The 18,849-nt window shown below is 40.6% G+C and overlaps 1 protein-coding gene across 1 annotated transcript in view; it reads left to right on the top strand.

Annotated features, from left to right (window-relative positions):
• mfn1a (mitofusin 1a) overlaps window positions 1-18,000 on the top strand; it is a 52,931-nt gene extending 34,931 nt beyond the window's left edge. The window contains exons 15-20 of the mRNA XM_039004443.1: window positions 6,838-6,940; window positions 7,499-7,725; window positions 8,093-8,251; window positions 9,257-9,453; window positions 17,636-17,770; window positions 17,931-18,000. Of these exons, the coding sequence (XP_038860371.1) occupies window positions 6,838-6,940; window positions 7,499-7,725; window positions 8,093-8,251; window positions 9,257-9,453; window positions 17,636-17,770; window positions 17,931-18,000 (891 nt within the window). The remainder of the gene's footprint in view (window positions 1-6,837; window positions 6,941-7,498; window positions 7,726-8,092; window positions 8,252-9,256; window positions 9,454-17,635; window positions 17,771-17,930) is intronic.
• The last annotated feature ends 849 nt before the right edge of the window (window positions 18,001-18,849 follow it).

The raw sequence follows: 18,849 nt of genomic DNA, 5'->3' as shown, positions 1-18,849 counted from the left end.
ACATATTGGAGTGCCAACAACATGAATTATATTTTTATTTCTGCGTTTTGTGTCGCGCCTGCAGGGTTGAATATGCTTATCTCTCTTTGTTTACAATGGTGCTATCCTCAGATAATAGCATCGTATGCTTTCGCCGAAAAGCCTATTTGAATTCTGACATGTTGGCTGGATTCACAACCAGTGTAGCTTTAATTTGGTATCTTTCATGTGTGATTTAATGAAAGTTTGATTTTATAGTAATTTTCATAGTAATTAATTTTAATTTGGCTCTCTGCATTTTCTCAGGCTTTTTGCCAAGTGAGACAGTAGCGTCCCACCTAAACTCAGATTTTTGGATATAAATATGAACTTTACCGAACAAAACATACATGTATTGTGTAACATGAAGTCCTATGAGTGTCATCTGATGAAGATCATCAAAGGTTAGTGATTAATTTTATCTCTATTTCTGCTTTTTGTTACTGCTCTCTTTGGCTGGAAAAAATGGCTTTTTCTGTGACTTGGCTCATACCTAACATAATCGTTTCGTGTGCTTTCATCGTAAAACCTTTTTGAAATCGGATACTTTGGCTGGATTTACAACAAGTGTATCTTTAAAATGGTGTAAAATACTTGTATGTTTGAGGAATTTAAATGATGGGATTTCTGTTGTTTTGAATTTGGCGCCCTGCAATTTCACTGGCTGTTGTCATATCAATCCCGTTAATGGGATTGCAGCCATAAGAAGTTGTGCTTGAGGGTGATAGTTTGTATAATGATTTCCTTTACGATCCATTGAGGTACTTAAAACCATATTATAATCTCCCACCATAATAATAAATTATTTTGTGGCTTGTGAACTCAATAGATTATTATATACACTGCTCAAAAAAATAAAGGGAACACTTAAACAACACAATGTAACTCCAAGTCAATCACACTTCTGTGAAATCAAACTGTCCACTTAGGAAGCAACACTGATTGACAATAAATTTCACATGCTGTTGTGCAAATGGAATAGACAACAGGTGGACATTATAGGCAATTAGCAAGACACCCCCAATAAAGGAGTGGTTCTGCAGGTGGTGACCACAGACCACTTCTCAGTTCCTATGCTTCCTGGCTGATGTTTTGGTCACTTTTGAATGCTGGCGGTGCTTTCACTCTAGTGGTAGCATGAGACGGAGTCTACAACCCACACAAGTGGCTCTGGTAGTGCAGCTCATCCAGGATGGCACATCAATGCGAGCTGTGGCAAGAAGGTTTGCTGTGTCTGTCAGCGTAGTGTCCAGAGCATGGAGGCGCTACCAGGAGACAGGCCAGTACATCAGGAGACGTGGAGGAGGCCGTAGGAGGGCAACAAACGAGCAGCAGGACCGCTACCTCCACCTTTGTGCAAGAAGGAGCAGGAGGAGCACTGCCAGAGCCCTGCAAAATGACCTCCAGCAGGCCACAAATGTGCATGTATCTGCTCAAACGGTCAGAAACAGACTCCATGAGGGTGGTATGAGGGCCCGACGTCCACAGGTGGGGGTTGTGCTGACAGCCCAACACCGTGCAGGACGTTTGGCATTTGCCAGAGAACACCAAGATTGGCAAATTCGCCACTGGCGCCCTGTGCTCTTCACAGATGAAAGCAGGTTCACACTGAGCACATGTGACAGGCGTGACAGTCTGGAGACGCCGTGGAGAACGTTCTGCTGCCTGCAACATCCTCCAGCATGACCGGTTTGGCGGTGGGTCAGTCATGGTGTGGGGTGGCATTTCTTTGGGGGGCCGCACAGCCCTCCATGGGCTCGCCAGAGGTAGCCTGACTGCCATTAGGTACCGAGATGAGATCCTCAGACCCCTTGTGAGACCATATGCTGGTGCGGTTGGCCCTGGGTTCCTCCTAATGCAAGACAATGCTAGACCTCATGTGGCTGGAGTGTGTCAGCAGTTCCTGCAAGAGGAAGGCATTGATGCTATGGACTGGCCCGCCCGTTCCCCAGACCTGAATCCAATTGAGCACATCTGGGACATCATGTCTCGCTCCATCCACCAACGCCACGTTGCACCACAGACTGTCCAGGAGTTGGCGGATGCTTTATTCCAGGTCTGGGAGGAGATCCCTCAGGAGACCATCCGCCACCTCATCAGGAGCATGCCCAGGTGTTGTAGGGAGGTCATACAGGCACGTGGAAGCCACACACACTACTGAGCCTCATTTTGACTTGTGTTAAGGACATTACATCAAAGTTGGATCAACCTGTAGTGTGGTTTTCCACTTTAATTTTGAGTGTGACTCCAAATCCAGACCTCCATGGGTTGATAAATTTGATTTCCATTGATAATTTTTGTGTGATTTTGTTGTCAGCACATTCAACTATGTAAAGAAAAAAGTATTTAATAAGAATATTTCATTCATTCAGATCTAGGATGTGTTATTTTAGTGTTCCCTTAATTTTTTTGAGCAGTGTATATGGAATGTTTAACTTCTCTAGGGTATGTGGGACGCTACCGTCCCACATACCCTAGAGAAGTTAAACATTCCATGTGTGTGTGTACCCCTTTAAGATATCGTGACTTCTAGGAAACATTCCAAAGAGACAATGAAACCTTCCTATTCCCAGAAAAAAATACAACCACTTGGTTCGGCATTTCATTATACAACCCCGATTTAGAAACCCAAACGTTGACCACAAACAAAACCTAATAATACTGATAATTCCTTTGTACTCTCTCAAATTATTAGTTTAAAATTTTCTCAATGGTTATATGTACTTAATTGAGCATGCGCTACCCTTGGATACAATGCTGTACTTTAAATCTATGAAATTCCCCTACTTTAACATACTACTTGCCTAGTTTGGTCCAAGCTTGCTTTGCAACTTCTTTGGGCTGCAGGGGCAGTATTGAGTAACTTGGATGAAAGGTGCCCATTTCAAACGGCCTCGTACTCAATTCTTGCTCGTACAATATGCATATTATTATTACTATTGGATAGAAAACACTGCAGAACTAATTTTGCAGCAAACTTCCTGACAGGAAGTGGAAAATCTGAAATCGATGCTCTGTTCCAGGGCATCCCTATTCATTTGCTTGATATGTATTAGTATACATGCACTTCATACGCCTTCCACTAGATGTCAACAGGCAGTTAGAGAAGAAATGGAGTGTATAGCTTGATCTGAGGTCGAATAAGAGCTCTTGGCATGACGTGACACCAATTTCCTGTTTTCTGGAAGGCGCGAGAAGGAACCGGGGATTGCCTTCTGAAAAGCTGTCGTTATAGACGGCTACTATCTCCGGCTTTGATTTTATTTGATAAATGTGACAATATCATCGTAAAGTATGTTTTTTCAATATAGTTTTATCATATTATTGAAATTTTTTCGGGAGGTTAGGCGTGTTGCGTTCTCTGCGTTTGTTCAAGAAGGAGAGCTTCGCGCCACTTGGCTAGTGTGCTTGCTAATTCAAGAGGGAAAAATGCCATTCTAAAACCAAACAACGATTGTTCCCGACAAAGGACCCCTTGTACAACATTATGATGGAAGATCATCAAAAGTAGGACCCATTTATGATGTTATTTCATATATCTGTCGAACATGTGTACTATTAGTTTGCGCCCAGATTTTGGGCGCTCTCTCGCCATAACATAAGCTGCATGTCGTAATGAAGTTATTTTTAGAATTCTAACACGGCGATTGCATTAAGAACTAAGCTATCTTTAATTTGCTGTCCAACATGTATTTTTTAGTAACGTTTATGAATAGTTATTTGATTAGATTAGGTGCCTCTCCAAGATTGTTATTGCATTTTGCCTAGTATTCACATTGTATAACCACGATTTGTGCCGCTAAATATGCACATTTTCGAACAAACAATATATGTATTGTGTAATATGATGTTATAGGACTGTCATCTGATGGATTTTGAGAAGGTTAGTGAAAAAATTAATATCTTTTGCTGGTTTATTCATTATCGCTACTGTTGGCTTGAATCAATGTTGTTGTGTTTTTGGCTATTGTGGTAAGCTAATATAATGCTATATTGTGTTTTCGCTGTAAAACACTTAAAGAATCGGAAATATTGGCTGGATTCACAAGATGTTTGTCTTTAATTTGCTGTACACCATGTATTTTTCATAAATGTTTTATGATGAGTATTTAGGTATTTCAATTTGGTCTCTGTAATTGTTCTAGCTGCTTCGGTACTATTTCCGATTGTAGCTGCAATGTAAAACTATGATTTATACCTCAAATATGCACATTTTTCGAACAAAACATAGATTTATTGTATAACTTGTTATAAGACTGTCATCTGATTAAGTTGTTTCTTGGTTAGTTTGGTTGGTTCTTGGTTAGTTAGGTTGGTTTTGTGCAAGCTACCTGTGCTGTGAAAAATGTCTGTGCTTTTTTGTATTTGGTGGTGAGCTAACATAAATATACGTGGTGTTTTCGCTGTAAAACATTTTAAAAATCGGACATGTTGGCTGGATTCACAAGATGTGTATCTTTCATTTGCTGTATTGGACTTGTTAATGTGTGAAAGTTAAATATTTCTAAAAAATATCTTTTGAATTTCGCGCCCTGCACTTGGACGGGCTGTTGTCATAAGTGTACCGACACCGGGCTGCAGCCATAACAGGTTATTAAAACCCATTTAGTCTGTCTGCAAACAGTCCAAACACTAGCGACCGTATATTTTTAGGCAAAACATACCAATAGTGGTTGTGTCCTACTCGGTCACAATGTTTACAGAGAGCCTTACACTCCCGGGCGAAATGTCCTGTCTCATCGCAAATGAAACATTTTCTATCGTCTGATCCTGTCCATTTCTCCCCTTCTCTCTTAGGTCCCTTCCCCTTAAGGCCTCCTTTATGTTTGTCTACAATTATCTCGAGGTGATCTGCTTCTTTCTTTTCTATTCCTCCTCTGAGTCTGGCTGTAGGCGCCTGACCTTTTTCTCTCTGTTCTTGCCTTTGACCCTCTCTCCTATCCTTTCTGTCCTTTCTACAGCCTTGATTGTGGACCACCTTATCGCAGTGCATGCATGGTTCCTCACACTCCTTAGCCAAATGTCCTGGCTTGCTACAGTTGTAACATTTAGGTCCCTCTCTGTCATCTCTCTTCAGAGTTCTTTGTCTTTTCTCACCTCCACCCTTTTCTACCTCTATCCACTTTCACAATAAGGTTGCTAAATCCTGTCCTCCTTTCTGTGCCTCTTCCTCCTTGGTAACTCCCTTTTTCTTGGCCCCCTCCGCTCTTTTTCTAGCTTCAGCCAGCCAAATACGAGCGGTGTCGAGCCCTTCTGTCCGTTGCTTCTCTACCTTGTCCCCACAAACCCTATTTATTTGTTTAATCATTGATTCCAGTTTTTATATATTTAAACATCTGTCAAATTCGTACCTTTTCCTCCATTTCGGGCCAAAATAGATGTTCCTCTTATCTTTTCCCTGCATATATTTCTCATCTCCCGTTAATTTCGGGATTCCCTTAGGGGATTTACTCCTCATGTTTATTCAATTACTATTATTGTTATTATTGTTATGCTTCTTCTTACAATCTATGTGTATGTGCTTTTTACCGTTATTATCCTTAATAACCTATGTTAATAAATTGCCCCCGTTAATCTTTCCTAGAATTTTACAATAACTATTTGTATGGATCGTGATATATTATTTAGATCTCACACTTTATACGACTATAAGTTATACTTATTCTTAGTTGTTCCTTATGACTTTTGACTGATAAATATATCTATCTCCTTATTCTATGTGTGTGCTTTTAAAATTCTGATTAAATTACTCCTATGTGTCTCACTATTGATGTGTATGTCACTACTCCCTATGTGTGGGCTCACACTCTATGTGTGCTTTTCCTTTCTTGAAACTTTATCTATAGAGGTGTCTTTCGATCGGACATTAGGTCTCACCGTATACAACCTATAAGCTATTTTCCAGGGGTCGTAAATCCCTAGTCAGCAGCCTATTTTTCTGTTGTTCCTTGTTCTTTTGACGTTAATATCTCGTATCTCACTCCGCTATATTAGGTTTCCCTTCTTTCTCCATTTTTTGAACTTTATTTCCGTATTGCCTTTGGAATCGGATCTATGGCTAACTCACTTTTGTTAGTTGACCATTTGAGTTATCTTGTTCGCATAGAATTACCGTCCTATCTCACCAAACCTATTTTATATCCTCGCCTCTTCAATTTAGGACTTTATTTAGGTATGTTTTTTGAATTGGATCTATGGTTAATTTACCACATGTTAATTAACCATTTAAGTTATCCTATTTGCACAAAATCACAGCACCTATTTATATCCCTTGCTAATAACCTCTCGGCTATCCGCTGGAGAGTGAGCGATCAGCTAAACAGGATTGAAAGGAAAGCCTCTTAAAGTCCTGCTGGTCAGAGGGGGGTGGATGGGGTCAATAGACATAGGGTCAATGGGGCATTGTACTGTGTGTGTCTGTATGACTGTGTGTGTGAATGTAAGCTTTGTTTACATCTATGGATGATAACACAGTGATGTATGAACTTTAAAAGTACTGGTCAGTGTCATTCAAATTCTAGTTTTTTTATGGCATTAGCACTTGGTTGTGTCTAAAAAATATAATGATGGTAAACTAAATCTTCACTGACATCCTTTTGAGTAATAGGTTGTGTGTGTGACCAACCAGGTTCAAACCCGGGTTGTCTACTCACCACAACACCATTAGCCCGCTGAGCTAAAGCCTGGGCAGAGCTTTGGGAGCTAACCTAGGTATCCAGGTCTCCGATAAGGTTACTGATCACGCGAGCGTAGTTCACTGAACCACCTCCATTACATGCGGTCTCATAATCTCTTTCTCCTCATTGTTTTCACCTGCAGAAGCTTATGATGCATGTGGAAGAGAGGATGAGTACATCTTTGGCCTTTCGTTGTTCCACTGGGATCATTGGCCACATGCAGTCATGCCAGAAAAACATGATTGGTAGGTATAGTACACACTTTGCTTGAGCCGTGAATGTGTTTCTTGAAATTCAAAACAGTTTGGTGATCATGGGCATAACATTATTATATTATGGCGAATAGAGGGAGCGTGAATAGGAACCGTGTTGCTCCTGTGAAAGGCAAACAACGGTACACATTAGGGTTAACCCAGTTGGAGGGAATTGTAATGTGGGCTCATTAGTGAGGATTGCTACACTGCCCTGTCCGAACACAAAGGTACGTCTCCGTGCTGGACCATCTTTCAGGTTTACGAAGCACGTCCATCCGTGCATTGCGATGGCTTCACTGGCGCCATCCCAAACCTCTGTCACCAATATAGCAAACGTAGGGCTCGGCAATAGAACCCAGATCGCTCCTGTGAAAGGCAAACTTGTTACACATTTCTCCAATAGAGTTAACCCACTTTGGGGGAATTGTAACGTGGACTCATTAGTGAGGATCGCTACAATATCAATCCAAGAATTAGGAAGTAATTGATTTATATAGATGTATTATTTTTATGTGTAGTTAGACCCATGATGATGATTCTGTATTTCAGAGAATATTCGGCCGCTGCTGCCCCCTGCTGTCCAGGAGCAGCTCCACATTCACCTACCCAGCAGGAAGTTTGTCCTGACCTATGACCTTAACCTGGCCACCCTCTGCGCTGACTTCCAGGAGAACATCGACTTCCAGTTCTCTCTCGGCTGGACTGCCCTTGTCAGTCGATTCATTGGGCCGAGCAATGCCAAACGAGCCCTGATGGCCATGAACCAGAAGTTTCAGGTTAGCCATGGTCAGGGTCTGTATTCAGTCTCTCAGAGTAGAGGTGCTGATATAGGATCAGTTTTGCCTTTTAAATCATATTTCAAAAATATGGCATGGACATCATCCTAGATCAGCACTCCTACTCTGAGATGCTTAAAAAAAAGTTTACTTTGACAACATTAGGATAAATGAGTGATATGCCAGGGGTGGCCAGCCATCCTCTTGAGCTACTGGGACTGCAGGGTTTTGCACAAACCCTATTCTTAACGCCTGATTCAGCTAATCAAGGTCTCGAAGAACAGCTAAGTAATTTTAGCAGGGTTGGAATGAAAGCCTGTACACCCCATAGCTCTCGATGAGGAGGATTGATGTAGGTGGCCACCAGTGTCATATGCCCTTAAATTCTCTCCAGAATACCTCTCCTACTGCACTCCAGGCACATGGTGGAACCAGCCTACAGGACCACGTGGCCTTTTCAATGGCAACAGGTGTAGTGTCACTCACCTCCAGAGCCTCCATGACTGTGCTTGTCATTGGTGGAGTGGTATGTGCACGTTCTCTTCTATTCAAACCAATTATGTTTGCATTTCATTTTATAATGTACTCTATTTGCTAACAGCTACTGATAAAACTGAAAGGTGCTTGTATTGACCATCGCTAACACATGCATTGCTAGCCGTTATCTTTTGGCACACTAACGCTTAACGATAATTAATAAACTTCCATACATGATTGATTTTTTTAAATTGCGGAAGGGGAAGCTAAGGCTACTGAGTAATAGTGAAAGGGGGAGGTATGTTGTGTGAGACAGCTTTTTTCACCCGATTTGGGCAACTTATCACCTCTACATTTTTTATAAAACACTATAAAGAGTTCAAATAATGTGTCATTACATACCTATTTCAAGGTTTGTGTCGAATTTGAATAGGTCTTAGGGCAGCGCTAAAGTAATATTCACAAGTAAACTGCGGCTGTCACGGCTTTTGAGAGAGATGGCTTGCAGTGATGACGCGAAAAATGAATGCATTCGGTTGTACAATTGACTAGGTATCCCCCTTTCCCTATCCCTTTCACTTTCTTGTATTTAATCTGCGAGAGAAGCGCGTATCGTACAGCGTCAGAGGGGTCAGGTTTTTCAATTTTTCTCGAATACTATTGGTCTATTACCATGTCAATCAACGCTTTAATAGAAACGTAGTTTACGCCCCCCGGATTTTGATACCAACAATGTCACTACAGTCCCATTTGTTTTCATCGCAGCCTCGTTTGAATGCCATGGTACGCAAAATCTGTATGGAACAGTGTTAGCTACCGTTACTTGTTTGTAATGATAACAGATAACTTGCGTGCCAAAACTGACACAGTAAAGCAAACACTGACACGTGATTATATTGCTAATTTGCTATTAATACTGACAACTGTTTGTAAAAGCTAATGCTAACACTGATTTTTCTTGCTAGTCTAGCACTGCTATTACAGCAATGTTTACATGGCTAATGGCTGACAGCTAATGCTAAAGCAGGTGATCTCCTCCCACCCTGTGCGGCAGGTGTGGCGCTCAGTGGGCTGGAGGCTCATCGCCCTCTCCGCAACACTTTATGGCCTGCTCTACCTGTACGAGAAGCTGACGTGGACCAACGCCTCCAGGGAACGGGCTCTGAAGCAGCAGTTTGTGGAGCTCGCCATCCACCGACTTAGGGCCATCATCCCCTTCACCAGTGGGAGCTGCAGCCAGCAGGTTCACCAGTGAGTCCCAGTTCTACCGAAACAGTTTGAGAGAGGATAGGATTTAATTTAGTTTCTGTGGCTTTCGATTGAAATTAAATGAGTGTATGGTAGTGTTACGCAATAAACCTATTATTATTATAAATGATTTGAATTCCATTTCATTCAGTTTTTTTCTGTGAGCTCAATGCACACATTCCTCAGTTTCTCTAGAGCTGTGGTCACCAACCTTTTTTGAGAGATCACTTTGAGTCAAAATGCAAGCGCAATTATTGTTTTACATTACTTAAAAAACATACAATTATGCAACATGAACCTATTAAAAACAGTACTGTAGTATTGAGGTTTGTGCAGTAAGCTATAGGCCCAAAACATTATCACTGCATACAGTGGTTCCTCCTTTAAAAGTTGCGAGCTTACATCGCGGGACTTAGAGGTACGCAGCGTCACGGCTTCAGTGCGCCAGACCGCCGCAAGGGGGAGTTAGAGCACTCATTATGCATTTGGGTCCCAAGGTTTTTATATAACCATTCATATCGAGTGGTTCCAATGACGAACTTGACGCGAGCCATCGGTCCCTGGTGACTTTCTTCAAAGATGGCTGGCAAAACATTACGGTGGAAGCAAATGTAAGTAGTTATAACGAGTCAAGCAAAAAATTTACAATTGAGAGGAATATGTTAGTTAATGTAGATACCAACGTTTGTGCATATTTTTTTGTCATATAGTAAATTTACGAAAATCGCTATTTAGCATATTAGCTGACTAGCTAACATTAGCCAGCTAGCTAGTTAGTGTTATGACATGAGTATGAATTTGTAATTCGTGTTGTTTAATGTTTTAGGGACTCCTGAGAAAACCAGCACACCAGGCTGTTGTCTTGTGAAACAGTGGATGTACTACCTACATTTTCGACCCCTTGATCAGCTCGCACTCTGAAAGTAAAGTATCTTTTTTGTAGATATGAAAACAATAACTGAGATATCACCGTTCAATCTAAAGCAGCAGATCTCATTTTCAGGATACATCAATACAGCACAGAAAGCATAACACCAGACTGGTATTGTGGTTGTTCATTAGATAATGGGAAATGGGCAATATGCATACAAAATAATATACTTACCATCCTTGAAAATCCATTTATACCGCCAAAGATGGCAATGTTGTGTCTTGAAAAAAGCATTGGAATTAAAAGTGAAATGTTTAACCTATTAATTAACCTGCTTCATTATTTATGTGTTACCAGTTGATGAAGAATAACTCCAATTTCATACATCATTGAAAATGTGTCTACGAATAAGTACGAATAAAAAAGTTTAAATCAATTCTTATATTTGATGAAGACATTATACATCTAAGTATAAAGGCACAAGGCGAGACCCAGATGCAGACACAGGAGGCAGATGGTTGGAGTCTTACAATGTTTAATAATCCAAAGGGATAAGCAAGAGAATGGTCGTGGACAGGCAAAACGGTCAAAACCAGATCAGAGTCCAGGAGGTACAGAGTGGCAGACAGGCTCATGGTCAAGGCAGGCAGAATGGTCAGTCAAGCGGGTACAGAGTCCAGAAACAGGCAAGGGTCAAAACCGGGAGGACTAGAAAAAGAGAATAGCAAAAGGAGCGCGGGAAAAACACACTGGTTGACTTGACTAAACATACAAGACAAACTGGCACAGAGAGGCAGGAAACACAGGGATAAATACACTGGGGAAAATAAGCGACGCCTGGAGGGGGTGGAGACAATCACAGGAACAGGTGAAACAGATCAGGACATGACACTTAGTACCCTATCAATTTATGATTTGTATCAATGTGGACAAGAGACAGGGGAGCAGGAACAGAGTATTTTTGCCGAGCAATGCAACGAAGCTGGATCATTCTGGCAATGATACCTGCACCATCTACACGCTGCAAAGACTCCAACTCTTCGCCATTGTACACGATGGCCCATTGCTTGAAGACTTCCTTTGACCATTCTAAAGCCTGCATGGGGCATCCTTGCCTTAATGGCCCTGACTTTCTGGTCTAACTCTTCATCTGACATATCAGAATAGCATTCCCTGACAGACATATTGTGCTCTTTCATCCTTCTGTAAAAAAAGCTAACCGTTACACTGTCATGTAATATGATTATATATCGACTATGAAACAAATAGGACATGGCCTGCTTATGAGTTGCCATGAAAGAAAGTTAGATGAATTCAACTGAAAATGGCGAGAACAGGCGTTCGTAGCTAAATGTTTTTGGTTAGTTTGAGAATAATAATTGCATGATTTATCATTCTATGTATTTATATATCTATGTGTATATATCTATATCTATATATCTATCTAGCCAGTGTCACTAAACTTCGCAATTAAATTGTTTCCAGCAGCACAGTTACAGTCACCAACACTCAGGTTAACACAAAAACTGCCTAGCCAGCTAGGGTGAGTAAAATGGTCAGAGTGGTGTCATTTGTGTCTGGAAGTAGCGATCAAGCTAGCCAATGTTAGCTTGGGTGCTTGACTGCTGTTGTAAGGCCAGGACGCTCAAATCAATCCTACTCCTCGGCCCGAACGTCCAGTGTGCGCTCGGAGAGTGAAACGGTCTGAATGTACCCAGAGGGTTTTTCCATTTTTCATGGAATAGAAACACCATAACATTTATCAAATTAATTAAGCAAGTACCAATCAAACATTTGGACACACCTACTCATTCCAGGATTTTTCTATATTTTTACTATTTTCTACATTGTAGAATAATAGTGAAGACATCACAACTATGAAATAACACATATAGAATCAGTTAAGAACAAATTCTTATTTACAAGGACAGCCTACTCCTTCCTCCACATCAGGGAATTGAACCCTGGTCTCCTGCAATTTGAAAGACTATCAAATGCTTCTCAAAGATGCCCTCTGGTCGTCAAATTAGCAATAACTTGCATTAACAGCAAAAATGTCTGACAATTAGATAACTTTTGCCACAGAATGCTGCAGCAGCCCGCAAGGTGTGTCACAGTATGACGCAACTTTTAAAGGAGGAACCACTGTATGTGACCGACCGGCTCGATTCGGTCTAATGTAGCATCATTTGAAATAGTTTTTTTTTTTACATTGGATATATAAGTAGAGACTCAGAGCTAGAAAATGGTATATCATACACTACAGCTGAGGAACAATGGGAAAGTAATTCTGTTTTGAAAGTTGATAAACTTGTAACCTCATTTGTGAGAAAAAGGCCCTTGAATGTTTTGGTAAACCTACTGGAGAGCGCTTCTTTGTCTACAACCATTCAGCATCGTTCACACCCTCTTTAGCCTTAACCCCACCCATCTCTTTAAGGATTCACATGTGAGGCCATGTACTAAACAACCAAAGATTTCAAGACTAAAGGCTGGTTTATACTACGTCTATTGACAGTTGTCGCAGTGACATCATGAACATTCTATTGCCATCTGACATCAAACATGTTAGAATCTAGCTAGCTAAACAATGAACCATAATCCTAACTCATAACGTTACTACCCTGCATGAATCTGCAGGTAGCTAACCAACCAGGTTCAATGTTATCTAGCTAACTAACATTAGGCTATAACTAGCAATGCAAATGGCTCTGAGATTCTAATGATATTACTACACAGATCATACACGTAACGTTAGCTAGCGAGCCAGCCAGCTAACGTTAGCTAGCTAGCTAACACTACGCTTTAACTTGAAATGAAAACGACTTTCTGACAAAATTAGAAACGTATAATATCTGAAAATGTAGCTAGCTAGACTATCTTACCCATATACATGGATGAACGCTTCTCCCTCTCTGTCACAGATGCCATGATTGCCCTTAGTTTGAAGATGTAATCCGGAGACAGGTGTTTTGCCTTGCATTTGTGGTTATTCTCAGACCATTTAAAAAAAAAAAGATATTTCAACATTTGATGTAGGCTATATGATTAATAGATTAACGGTAATATATCAGTTGTTGTATTACTTGTTTTATTTTTTTCTGTGTGTTCCCTTTTCGACTCCCTCTGCATATTTGCAATCAAACTACAAAATCTCCTTAGCTATCATACTCTAATTCCACCGGTCATTCCACTGATTTCAAATCTTGGTCCTCCAGAAAGTGGAGAGCAGCAGTATTTCTGCTCTACTATGTGATATCTTTCAAAAAAGCCAAGTTAGAAAGGATTACCTACACATACTGACCAGCTCATGTTATAGACAGAAGCGAGCTATATGGCAGACCAATCCAAACTCCTCTCTTGGCATGTCCAGCCAATCCATTATCTCAGACTATCATGGCTTGTGGGAAGGTTCCTGGCTTTTTCCATGGCTCAACCAAATAGGCTCGTAATTTAATTGTATTAATTGTATTCGTATTTACAGATGGCATACAAGTTTGTTTTTAAGGCACATGAAAGTTCACATGTTCCAGAATGCATTTCTGTCAAAAATGGTTTTAGATTTCTTTTTAAGGTTTACGTTCAAATGCCTCTCCTGTGAAGTAGTGACGCGCGACATACGCCTAGTTTCCTGAAACGAGTCACATATTCGTTTTGCTTGAATTGCCTTGCATTTGTGGTTATTATCAGACCATTTAAAAAAATGATATTTCAACATTTGATGTAGGCTATATGATTACACCGGTAATAGATCAGTTGTTGTATTACTTGTATTATTTTTTATTTTACTGGGCTGATGGAGCCTGCATCGGATGGTGACTCTCAGTAGAGGGACAGGGCAGCAGAATGAGGGTTCGCCTTTCAATGTCCCTCCGCTCTCCCTTTAGAAAGTGTTGACAGTGTTGCGTAAACTTAAACAGGAACTCAATCATAAAAACAGTAGCTCTTTGCTGTATTTGTTGATAGTCTCTCTCTAGTCATGGTTTTAAAAGCTTTGAAATCTCACAATATCAACGTTGCAGTAGCTTTCTTTTTATACCTGCTACGTTTCTGCAAACAAGAAGATCTGAGCCATCCGATTGATAAGTGGTAGGCCTATAGTCCACTTGATTTGCTACCCCCGGCCCGGCGGGAAGGTACCTTCAGACATATGAAATGGTTCAAAATGGGAACACATCGCCTACCCGACACGCAGGGCAGTTGAATTGGGTGCACTTAACACCAACAACTTGAGACAAATTAATAAAATACAAACACAAGTCTTATAGTTTGGTTTTTTACAGATCTCCATCGATCGGTTGGTGACCACTGCTCTAGAGATAAATCAGATCAAGCCCGAACTGTGCGATGTATTCGGGAGTTGTAGTTTCCAACAGGCCAATATTCTACATAGTTTAGCGCAGAAAACATGGTAATTAACTACAATGACCATAATTCATTGCACACCGACTTGTCCGGTCTGTGTGTTTCTTTTACACCTGTTAAGTTAGGTTAGTGTGGGGTAGACACAGAGAGGGAGAGAAGCGACAGAAGAATGCACAATCGAGAGGGTTAGAAAGCAGTTGCTTCGCGAGGTATTTCTACCTGAAAATACATGATAAAAGTGGTTGGTATTCAGCAGTCATAAAAGTCTGCCTTATTTACTTTTTAAGAACTAGTAAAATAGTGATTTTGTCAGACAGCATAGGCAGCAGCTCTATAGAGATAAGATGATGACTTGAAATGAAATAATAGTCATCAAATAAAACAAATGTAATATACACAACTGAAATATTTTATTAAAGTAATGTGAATAAATGATGGTTAACCTGTCTCGCCCAGGCGTTCTGCTAGCGGAACTCCTCCCACATTCCACTGAAAAGGCAGAGCGCGAAATTAAAAAAATATTTTTTAGAAATATTTAACTTTCACACATTAACAAGTCCAATACAGCAAATGAAAGATACACAACTTGTGAATCCAGTCAACATGTCCGATTTTTTAAAATGTTTTACAGCGAAAACAGCATGTATATTTATGTTAGCTCACCACCAAATACAAAGAAGGACAGACATTTTTCACAGCACAGGTAGCATGCACAAAGCCAACCTAACTAACCAAGAACCAGCCAAACTAACCAAGAAACAACTTCATCAGATGACAGTCTTATAACATGTTACACAATAAATCTATGTTTTGTTCGAAAAATGTGCATATTTGAGGTATAAATCAGTTTTACATTGCAGCTACCATCACAGCTACCGTCAAAAATAGCACCGAAGCAGCCAGAGTAATTATAGAGACCAACGTGGAATACCTAAAACTCATCATAAAACATTTCTGAAAAATGCATCGTGTACAGCAAATGAAAGACAAGCATCTTGTGAATCCAGCCAATGTTTCAGATTTTTTAAGTGTTTTACAGCGAAAACACAATATAGCATTATATTAGCTTACTACAATAGCCAAACACACAACCGCATTCATTCATCAAGGCACGTTAGCGATAGCAATAGGCACGTTAGCGTTAGCGAATAAACCAGCAAAAGATATTAATTTTCACTAACCTTCATAAACCTTCCTCAGATGACAGTCCTATAACATCAGGTTATACATACACTTATGTTTTGTTCGAAAATGTGCATATTTAGAGCTGAAATCAGTGGTTATCCATTATGCTAACGTAGCATCTTTTTCCCAGAATGTGCGGATATTTGTATTAGACTCTCACCTATTCTGACCAAATAGCTATTCATAAACATTACAAAAAAATACATGTTGTATAGGAAATGATAGATCCACTAGTTCTTAATGCAATCGCCGTGTTAGAATTCTAAAAATAACTTCATTACCACATAAGGCTTACGTTATGTCGACCGAGTGCCCAAAACCTGGGCGCAAAACTACTAGTACACAGTTCGACAGATATATGAAATAGCATCATAAAATGTTTCTTACTTTTGCTGATCTTCCATCAGAATGTTGGACAAGGGGTCCTTTGTCTAGAACAGTCGTTGTTTGGATTTAGAACATCGTTTTTCCCTCTTGAATTAGCAAGCACACTGGCTAAGTGGCTCGAAGCTCTCCTTTCTGAACAAAGGCACACAACGCAACACGCCTAACGTCCCGAAAAAATTTCAATAATCTAATAAAACTATATTGAAAAAACATACTTTACGATGATATTGTGACATGTATCAAATAAAATCAAAGCCGGAGATAGTAGTCGCCCATAACGGCGGCTTTTCAAAAGGCAATTCCAGGTCCATCTGCGCGCTCTCCAGAAAACAGGAAATTGATGACTCGTCGTGCCAAGATGATATATTCCACCTCAGACCAAGATAAACACTTCATTTTTTCTCTCACTTCATCTTGACATCTAGGGGAAGGTGTATGACGTGCATGTATACTCATACGTGTCATGCCCATTTATAGGCAGGCCCTTGAACAGAGCATAATTTTCAGACTTTCCACTTCCTGGTCAGAAAGTGTGCTGCCAAATGAGTTCTGTTTTACTCACAGACAAAATTCAAACGGTTTTAGAAACTAGAGAGTGTTTTCTATCCAATAGTAATAATAATATGCATATTGTACGAGCAAGAATAGAGTACGAGGCCGTTTAAATTGGGCACGTTTTTCCCCCATAGTGTAAATAGCGCCCTCTATCCTCATCAGGTTATACGTTTTAAGCAGTAATGGGCATTCACTACCATCATGGAACTTTTTCTCTGTGTTGTTAGAGCATTCAACCGACATAGTGTGTTTATTTATATATTTTTTAAACAAAATCGAAAACCGTGATTATTTATAATCGAACCGAAACCAAATTGACCTCAAAAAGCTCAGCACTAGTGTATGGTGAGTAGAGTACTAACCTTACAAAAATAATTGCAGTTACAATGCAGTACATTGCACTTACACTACTGCGTCTAAACAATGACAGATACTTTTGTAACTGCAGGGTTACTACAGTATGCTGTATGCATTGCAGTCATTTTGCTTTTAACTGTGGTTATTTTACAGTTATACTGTCATGTGTATCCTATGTAGCCTCAATGTGGAATCACTCGCTAATTAGCTGTGCACTAGTAGTGGCAATCTTCCAAGTGATGTCACCCTCTATTTGACCTAGAGATCGTGTCACCCTTGCTCAACCAAGAACATGTTTTTTGTAGAGCTATTGGTTAGAATGTTGCTTTGTGGGTGATAAGGGTCTCTGATTTGCACCCAGCTCGGGCCAGAACAGAGACAGAAGCTATACTGTTACATGTACAGTAATGTATGTGTATTTTCCAGCTCTCATGCCCTCCTAACGTGACCTTTTGGTTGTGGCAGGGAGTTGGCAACGACCTTTGCCCGTCTGTGCCAGCGGGTTGACCTGAGCGAGGTGGAGCTGGAGGGGCACATTCGACTACTGAGTGGCAGGATCCAGAGACTGGAGAACGTCCAGCGACGCTCCAAGACTCTCAGGTCGAATAGCCACTCTACCTTGCATTGTTCATCTCAGCTTTTTAATATCTGACAGTAGGGCTTTCTGAACACATTGTACACACACACACACTTCAACACAAACTACTGACATGAAAAGTTAGAAAATAACAGAGTGATAAATCTCTTCTGTTTCCCACAGACACAGAGCCACAGATCTGGAGTCTCAGCTGGAGGCATTCTCTGCCCAGTATCTGCAGAATCAGTGCTGAGTGAACAGATCCTCACAAGGAGCTACATTGAGATTTTCAATGGAACTGGTTCTAAAATGGTCTGCGGTACCATGATCATTCTATACAGAAACTACTCAGTTTCCAAGAACCTATTTAAAACCAAAAACAGGCATTCCCACAACATCCAAGGAACCAAATGTTCTAGCTGGATAGCATCTGGATGTGTCATTGCATGTGTTATCGCATGGGGCACATCTCACACAGGTACAGTGCATTCGGAAAGTATTCAGACCCCTTGACTTTTTCCACATTTTGTTTTACGTCACAGCCTTATTCTAAAATGTATTAAATTATTTTCATTTCATCATCAATCTACACACAATACCCCATAACGATAAAGCAAAAACAAGTTTTTATAAATGTTTGCACATTTATAAAAAATCGAAAACTGAAATATCACAGTACTCAGACCCTTTACTCAGTACTTTGTTGAAGCACCTTTGGCAGCGATTACAGCCTTGAGTCTTCTTGGGTAGGACGCTATAAGCTTGGCACACCTGTATTTTGGGAGTTTCCCCCATTTTTCTCTGCAGATCCTCTCAAGCTCTGTCAGGTTGGATGGGGAGCGTAGCTGCACAGCTATTTTTAGGTCTCTCCAGAGATGTTCGATTGGGTTCAAGTCTGGGCTCTGACTGGGCCACTCAAGGACATTCAGAGACTTGTCCCGAAGCCACTCCTGCGTTGTCTTGGCTCTGTGCATAGGATCGTTGTCATGTTGGAAGGTGAACCTTCCCCTTAGTCTGAGGTCCTGAGCGCTCTGGGGCAGGTTTTCATCAAGGATCTACATTTACATTTTACATTTTAGTCATTTAGCAGATGCTCTTATCC

This window comes from Salvelinus namaycush, chromosome 11 (genome assembly GCF_016432855.1).
Source record: "Salvelinus namaycush isolate Seneca chromosome 11, SaNama_1.0, whole genome shotgun sequence".
Taxonomy (NCBI): Eukaryota; Metazoa; Chordata; class Actinopteri; order Salmoniformes; family Salmonidae; genus Salvelinus; species Salvelinus namaycush.
This window is presented reverse-complemented; position numbering and strand designations above follow the sequence as displayed.